The following is an 8,996-nucleotide window of genomic DNA, read 5'->3' as shown; positions in this document are numbered from 1 at the left end:
TGGCTGGACGGTGGTGCGCTATGGCCGCCGCCGCCAACGTGACCGCCAAGTCTTCTGGGACGGGTACGGAGGGCCGCAGGGAGGGATGGACCGTGCACGCTCCTTTTCCTTTCGGAGAAGGGATTATTTTCCTCATCCTAACCCCCTAACCCTAACCCTAACCCCCTGACACAGGGAAACTGGAAAAACATTTAAAACGAACGGTTTAAATCGCACAACAGACCAGAGGATATAAAAGGAGCGCAGGCAGGAGAGAGAGCTCATTCTGCTTTCGACGGCCAAACAGTGCACATCTCCAGCAGCCAGCCATTGTTTTGAGCGCTTGGATTTTTGTTGGTTTTATTTTCTTTCGTGCCTCACAGGCCTGAGGAAGACCTTTTAGGGTCGAAACGTTGCCTGAGGCACGTTTGATTTTTTTCAACCGGAAAACGCGGTTTTTTTGTTTTTAGGGATTTTCAAGCCCCGGTGCTCTCTTTTAGTTGTTTGCAGAATTTTTTATTTTTGTTTATACTAAACAACCGAATACACGGTTTTCTTTTAAGGGATTTTTAAGCCTTCGGGCTCTCTTTTCGTTGTTTGGGACCGAATTTACGGTATTTAGTTTAAGGGATTTTTAAGCCTTTGGGCTCTCTTTTAGTTGTTTGGAACCGAATTTACGGTGTTTTATTTTAAGGGTTTTTGAAGCCTTTGGGCTCTCTTTTAGTTGTTTAAAAACAAGTTTGTTTTATTTCATTTATATTTACAATAGTAAATTAAAAACCACTCGTCATGGCGGACGAGTGGCAAGTAGTCCGCTACGGAAGGCGACGCCATCGTCCCTTCCTTGAGAACCCAGACAGGGATCGGGGGTTCTCCCGTGGGATGGCCCGTGCACCTTCCTTCTACCCTCGTAGGAGGAATCAATTCCCCTACCCTAACCCTCCTAGCCCTAACCCTAACCTATCGTCCCAACCCCTGTCCTATATCCTAACCCTAATCCCCTTCCCTACTCCTACTCCTATTCCTAACCCTAGTCCCATCCCCTTCCCCTTTCCCCTATCCCCATTATTTTGTTAAATACTTGGTAAAAAAATATATAAAAAAATATGTAACACAATAAATAAATAAATAAATAAATACTTGTCATGGATGTGTAAATATTGAGTTTAAAAACTTTTGTGTAAATAGTAATTTTATTTTATGTATGTACACACCATTCAGTTCATGTTAGTTCATATGGTGTAGTTTTAATTCATTGAAAGGTTAAAAAAAACGTTGAAAATCGTTTTTACTGTGGGGTTTTCTTTTTCTTTTTCTTTTTCTTTTTGTTGAAATTTCAGAAACCGTTGAGGCGGAGCCAGAGCTTATTTAAGGGGTGAGCCTGCAGGCCAGGCTCATTCTTTCGCTGCCCTTCGACGAAGACAGTCGCTCTTTCTGCAGCAGACTTATTTTAGTTTTGAGTGTGCCCAGGCCTGAAGAAGACCACATTTGGTCGAAACGTCGCCACAGTGGCACACGTTTGATTTGTTTTGAACCCTTTTCAGGGCATTTTTAGTTTTTAAGGGTTTTATTCTCTTTTTTGGTTTTTATTTTGTTTTTTTTGGGTTTTTATAAAAAATAAAAAATTAAAAAAAAGTAAAAAACACAAAAAACAACATAAAAATATTGAAAAAAAATTACTTAGCCCTCCATCATGGCTGATGAAGGGTGGCAGCAGGTCCGCTATGGGAGGAGGGGTCGCTCCCGTATGCGGCCCGATACTTATCGACCCCAATCTCGAGACCAGGACTGGTCTTCTTAGGACCGGGGAGGGAGGGGCCCAGGAGGGAAGGACCGTGCATTCCTCGGTCCCCCCCAGGGGGGACGGGGCCATAACCATCGTCCTAACCGTGCACGCTCCTTTTCCTTTCGGAGAAGGGATTATTTTCCTCATCCTAACCCTAACCCCTAACCCTAACCCACCAAAAATGAATAAGCAACAAAAAAATTTAAAAAACCATTAAAAAACAACAAAAAAAACATTTAAAATCATTTCATAAAATACTAAAAACAATTTAAAACACGGTTTTATCTACAACGTTTAGTGTGGTTAAAAAGGATTAAAAAATACGTTAAAAACAATTTTGTCATGTTTACAAATGTAAATAAAAGCACCAAAAATGAATAAGAAACAAAAAAATTAAAAAACCATTAAAAAACAACAAAAAAAACATTTAAAATCATTTCATAAAATACTAAAAACAATTTAAAACATAGTTTTATCTACAACATTTAGAGTGGTTAAAAAGGATTAAAAAATACGTTAAAAACAATTTTTTGTATTATTTGACTATGTACGTATTTTCCATTTTCTGTGTTTTTTCATTATTATAGGCAAGGCTGCATAACTTTAAAACATCAGTTCATTGAAAACTGCATTTTTAGTTTAGTTCGTCAGAGGCTATATAAGGAGAGGAGTGCTTAACACCCTCATTCTAGCCCTGACAGCCAAAGGAGCAACATCTCCAGATTATTCACAGCAGCCACTTTTTCGTTTTGTACCGCGTGTGCCCTGGCCTGAAGAAGACCCAGTGGGGTCGAAACGTTGCCCCGGGCACACTACCATTTGGCCTATTTTGAATTTATTAAAAATTAATCAGTTTTTCTTTATTTTTATTTTTTTTAAAAAACAAACGCTTTCTTTTTTTCTCATCATTTTTTTTGCACTATAAATTAGATACATTATCATTCATACCTACATTCATAAATAACAAACAAACAAAATTTATTAAATTATAATACCAAAGGCTGCATCATCCACACAAAACTTTATTGTTAGATAACAAAGGCTTCATCACAGACAAGACAATAATGGTCTACCTGGATGAGGACCAGGATTGGATCCCTGTACGGTACCGGGGACGGCGTCTGGTGCCTGGTGGCCGTAACAGGCAGTGGAGTAGCGGGAGGGCCCAAGGGAAGGACCGTGCACCTCCGCGTCCCTTCGGGGGCCGGAACACTTTTCCTCTCCCTAACCCTAACCCCTAACCCTAACCCTAACCCAATCACACTCCCCAAGCGTACTCTACGAACCGGGTCTAGGTACCCTTGCCCCTGGAGGGGGGAACTGCACCCATGATCTTTGATTCTCAAAATTCTTGCTGTTAGATACTCCAATAAAATACCTTCAAACAGACGTGGTTATGAACTCATTGGCAGCAGTACACTAACTACATGTAAATAAAAATTAACAACCGCGTGAACGTAACAGCTTAATATAATTTGTAGATAACAATTTATAGTTAGATTAATTTCTTATCTGGCTATTGGACATACAAAGTTATGTTGCAATGTAGAAAAAAATTATAAGAACAACAGAATAGTTGGTGCTGATGTCAGAGATAAACCAGGGTGAAAGGCATCGCCATCTGATCAGTGTGATGTTGTGATTAGCAGAAAGTAGGGGAGATTAGGGGAAACTAGGTGGAAAGAACCACACTAAGTGTGACAGGAAAACAATGACATTTAAAATAGAAATAGAAAAGACAATACTACAAAGGAAATAGTATTATGAATACAACACTTTGAATCTTTTGGCTTTTGATGGAGGCGGTTGCACTTTCTCCTTCTCCCTCTCTAATCTTTCCTGCTTGGCTTCTCATGTCTTTTGTATGGTCTTGCTTATTCTCTAACCTTAAAAGAGTCTACCAGACTTGTTCTCTATAAACCTAAAGAAGAATTATGGATTTGATCAACTGCTCCCTTAACAAGACTGACAAATTCCTGGTTTGAGCTGGCTCGGACCTGGCTTATAGAAGAACAAGAAGCGGCTACAGCTGTTCAAAATCCCACAAGGCTGGCCGACATGATAGACAACGGGCATGGCTGTGAGTACTCAGACTGTGATTTTTTTTTGACACAACATGGACAAGATCTTGGAAAAGCTCATGGCTCTGCTACATGTTTAAGATTTTGGAGAAGAACAACAGGAATTTAGAGACCTGGTCACCAGTGACGGACATTAGACCTACTGTAAATTGGAAGCAGTTTGTTCGCACTAACCAAAACAACTACCATCTTCACCTCATGCGGCCCCCTTGGCACCGACTGGATGCTTGAGGCAAAAGCTGACAGGAATAACAATTCTCCTTTGATAACAAGACCATTTATTGTATCTCTCTCCTCATTCAAGACCATGTGCGTCGACCGAAGATAGTTGACTTTTACCGAACAAAGTGAAGGGACACTTTCACTCGGCAGGACACAGTCACATTCACACTGACACAGATCCCCCCCCCCCCCCCATCCCCATCTCCCACCCCCGCCAAACACCTTCGAAGCTTATGTCTTCTATGTTGTGAGATGTGATGATTCATGTACTTATGTGTTTCTTTCTGTTCTCAAACTGATCTCCCTGTGTGAGCTCAGTCTTGGGGGAGTTCTTTTTTCTCCTCGTCTTTCCTCGTGTTGTGGATTTTCCATTATTATACCTCTCGGACCTGTCTTCCCCATGTGATGTTTGTGTAATATATGTATGTTCGGAAGGGTAAGCTGGCGCTGGCAAAAGGTCGGCACCCTTAAACCAATTTCCTTCGGGGTCAACCTTTGGTATCAGTAAGGTTTTATTAAATTGAATTGATATGCAGACAGATTCCCAGCCGGTCACAGCACATGGCAGCCCCTCTGTGAGCCTGGTAGTGGTTTCTTCCTGTTAATAGGGAGGTTTTCATTGCGATTGTCACCTTAGAATTTGCTCACAAGGGCCATAGTCATTTTGTTCTGTTTTCGTGATATTATTGTAAGGGTCGTTACCTTTCCAAGCAGCTCGAAGAAACTGTTGGTGGAATTTGGCACTATATGGCACTAAGCAAAACTGAATTGAGTTCACATCTGACAATAAATAATCAATCACCAACCAATTAGATATACATTTCTGACTAATCTTGACCTCTTAACTGTTTGTGTGTGTGTGTGTGTGTGTGTGTGTGTGTGTGTGTGTATGACAGACAGAGAAAGAGAGAGAGAGAGAGAGCCACTTGCTGTGTATTTAAAAACCAAACACTCAAACAAACCAAAGAGAATGTCAGACGCAGAAGGAGATTGTATTATTTGTGGCAACCGATGATGTCTTGGTCTCCACTTGTAGGCTGTGTCTTGAAGGCATATGTGTGGACGAGGAGATGACAGGAAACACAGAGCGTCAGCAGCAGCCATCTAAGCTTCACAGGGCACACACGGCACCACACAGACAAATCACTTTCCTGAGGCCCAGCCCAAAGCCAGCCGCCCGCTGCCTCCTCATCTCCTCCTCCTGGGACCTTTAGGGAGTACTCAGCACCCGCAGGTAAACCATGCACTGTCACAAAATCTCCCAGCATCACAGGCCCTCTCCTGACACTGAAACCTCTCCTCATTTCTGTTATTTTTCCCTTATCTGTGACCCGCTCAGTGTGTGTGTGTATGTTTGTGTGTGACAGAGAGAGAGAGAGAGACACTTGCTGTGCATTTAAAAATCAGAGACTCAAACACACCACAGAGAGTGACAGACGCACAATGCAATTCTCTCCTGGCTTTTGCCCCCATTTTATTTGGGTTTTTTTTTATTTGAAATATATATTTTTGAAGTATTTTACACATCTCCTCCTTTCCTTATATCTCTTTATGGATTTCTCTTTTTTTGAACACTTTGGTTGGAAGGTAACTTCTTCATGGAACACACATGCTGTAGTACAGCACTTTTTTCACCTGAAATGAAATATAACTTAAATCACACTTCTGTCAAGTGGCATCGAACCTATAACATAACGTGTAGCATGATCTGGTTGGAATGTAACTTATAAGTGAAGTCACATCTGGAATCAGAACACAATGAACGTTTACTTATAAATTTCTGAACAAAATTTCCCTCCTCTTCTGGACGTATGCCTGGTATGATCGAGCAGCCATAGCAGCGGCCTTACATTGTTGGACATAACTGCGGTACCCGTCAAGAACTGGGACTGCAGAGTCCGGGTTGACAAACCCTGTCTCCTCTGGAGTCCAATCCCTCCTCACGTTGGCTGGCATGTACACAGCTCTTGTGACCACAGACTCTGGTACTTCGTCCTCTAGCAATAGAGGAGCTTTCAGTTCCTCCATATCCAGCTGGACTGTTGGAGGCATTTTCTGGTCTGGAAGGAATGGACGGTGCAACATCTTGTAGGGGATGTCATAGTGGAGCTTGTAAAATGTAAATCCAGATGTTCTTTCGCATGGAGAAGTTGACAGGATCTTGTATTTCTGCAGCTCGGATTGGCTGATATTCTTCTCGATGAGCAGGTCCTTTATATTCTCAAATGACACATAATCACCATTCATCAACATTCCGATTGAACTGGCCAGAATCAAGATGTTCTTCTGGGTCTGTACAGGGACTGTTCCTGGGATCCTTTTCAAAACGTCAGCCAACCACGGCATGCCATGTTCCTGGTATCTTTCCAACTTGCGGCCATAACACATCGAACGGCGCTCCATTTCCACTGCAATGTCTCCAACCATGGCTGACGCCCGTGCTTCCATTGAAGGCTCATGGTGATCATTGTGTACTTCAATGAAGTGCTGAAAGTTCCATGAGGCCGTGGTCGTGCCTCTGACATCACGATATTTGATTTCGGGGAACCACCTAAGCTTCAGCTGCAGGAAACCAGCCATCAGGCATTCGTACACATCTTTCCCTGCCTCTTGAATGAGGATCCTGGCCCTGGAGAATGTAAAGGGAGTTGGAAATGTGTCCCTGGTTGCAAGGTTGCCTACTAATGTTGACAGGTTAACGTGTCCCTTGAGAATGTCAGGGCACTTATCTCCCTGGAGCGCAGAGATGGGGATCTCTTCGTTTCTCCCGAAAAGATCCTGGAGGAGAAGGACTACAAGTGAAGGGCCAACTACAGAAGGCTCAGCCTCCATGTTACATGTAAGAGAGAACAGCCTGTGGATTCGATGGGTCTGGAGAGCATCCTTTGTCCAGTGTAACACAGGTGGAGGTGTGTCCTCACTTGTTGGCGCTGTGGCAGAGCCAAGCGCCATGAACCCCCTGATATGAGTGGCACTGAACTCATGACGTGAGCTAGTGCCCATTGCTGAGGAGTAGACATTGTCCACATTGGACAAAGGGTGGCCGTAAAAAGCTTCTTCCAGCGCAAGCTCGAGCTGAAAGGCTCTCCACGATGGGATGAACCCACCTTTTCCCGAGTGCTCATTTCCCAGAGTCCAGAGCTCGTCGGCCATGTAGGTGAGACATGTACAGAGTATCTCCTGGACACTACAGTCTCCCTCGTCCCATTTGAAGGGTATCACCATTGGGAGTTCGTTTAAAAACCATTTCAAATGACGAAGGGAGAAGAAATGAACAGCGAGAATAGGTTCGATCAGGCATGAGAGGTCCGCGGCGTCCAGCGCTTGCACCATCTCGATGCGTAAGGGATACTTGCACATGGCCTTGTTTGCAAGGTCCCGCATGTGTACGTAGTAGTCCTGCGCACGGGATTCGAGGGCCTTGGTATAGTTGGGGTGGCCGAGCCCACCGATGACTATCAAGCCACTTACTGGGTGACGGAACGTTGCCAGAGCGTGGGTGTGGGGACTGTCCACGTAAAACTGCCAATGGTTCGCAAACAGCAGGTCGGCAATAGACCCCAGAACTGGACTGACGTCCACCTCATGTTCATCCAATTTAGTCTGCATGTTTGCGCACTCGTGCATTGACATGGCAGTATAGAATGTTGTTCTTGGACCGACCAACTTCTCTAACCCTGCTCTGGACCAAAACAATAGGGTGTGGGGGTCCTCTGTTGACAATGTGCACGCAACATGTAAAGACAAGCGAACAATGTTGTCAAAGTCAGTGATGTCGGACAGAATCAGCGGTTCCTGGAATCTGTGGCCAAACTTGTAGACATAGAAATGTAAATCCAACGTCTCATGTTCAGGTAGCAAATCCTTGGATTGATCGAGAGTGCGCAGCAGGAATTCCTGGTCCTGTGGTAAGACTTTCATGTAACCTTTGTTTTGGAGGATAATCTTTTGGAGCGAGGGTCTACAAAGCTGTTCTGGTGGAAGTGCTCTCAGACTCTCAATGAAGTTCATCAACATCGCATTGATGAGTTCTATGGTGTTGAAGGACAGATATCCAAATGTGGAAAATACCTTTTCCATCCCATAAGGGGATTTCGGGATTGCTGTGACATGGAGTTTGAATCCGTCATTGAGCTCAGCTAGATCAATACCTCGCAGCCTGTGGAGCACTTCTAACCCTTCGCTGGAATACTTTGTACGATCAATGTGTTTTTTAATGATGTGCCAGGAATTTTGCAGCTGGGGGTTTCTGTATAGTGGACGCCTCAACTTGGAGAATTGAATCTTCAACTTTTCCAAGAAGTTCAGTTCGATGACTATCCCATTGATATTGAACTGAGCAGCTAGTTGTTCAACGGGACTGTCAACAGTAGTTGCTTGGAGGGGAATGAGGATGTCAGGGTCGGTGAGGAAGTTCAGCACACTTGGGGAGCACGTGAATGCTTTGGACAAAGCACGCATATTTTCCCTGCCAACATCATCCATGGCTCGTGGAATCTGGTAAGTAAAAAGAAGAAAAATGGGGTAAGTACACACAAGACCTGCTTCTGCAGTCCCAGAAGAGCCTTTTCAGGGGTTGTCTAATTCGGAATGGGAGGTCAATTTCCTACATTTTCTCTAAATTAATGATTGTAAGTAAGACATTAAGGGGTGAAAAACATTTATTGATTTTTCAATTCCATCAAGGCGCTTGGCATCATTATTTTAAAATACATGTACACATGAATCCTCTGCAGATGCAGACAATGCTGAACCATTTAAAATGACTTCATTTGACTTAGGGCTTTCATAACACTTCCGTGTATTTATATTGAACTTAAATAAGGTGATTCCGATTTTTTAAAGCAGTATTTTTGCTGACAGTTGTTAAGGTCTTAACGTGTGGTGCTACAAGGTATAAAGGTATGAACAAGTATTGCATTTTGTTA

The 8,996-nt window shown here is 43.3% G+C and overlaps 1 protein-coding gene across 1 annotated transcript; it reads right to left on the bottom strand.

Annotated features, from left to right (window-relative positions):
* Positions 1-5,838: 5,838 nt before the first annotated feature.
* On the bottom strand, positions 5,839-8,553 carry LOC147306342 (uncharacterized). Its single transcript, XM_086275862.1, has one exon. It carries the CDS (start codon positions 8,551-8,553, stop codon positions 5,839-5,841), a length of 2,715 nt encoding a protein of 904 aa, XP_086131988.1.
* Positions 8,554-8,996: the final 443 nt, after the last annotated feature.

The sequence above is a fragment of the Aulonocara sp. 'chitande type north' Nkhata Bay genome, linkage group LG19 (genome assembly GCF_057382095.1).
Source record: "Aulonocara sp. 'chitande type north' Nkhata Bay isolate Kocher_YH1m ecotype deep benthic linkage group LG19, A_spYH_male_GT1.1, whole genome shotgun sequence".
Lineage (NCBI taxonomy): Eukaryota > Metazoa > Chordata > Actinopteri > Cichliformes > Cichlidae > Aulonocara > Aulonocara sp. 'chitande type north' Nkhata Bay.
This window is presented reverse-complemented; position numbering and strand designations above follow the sequence as displayed.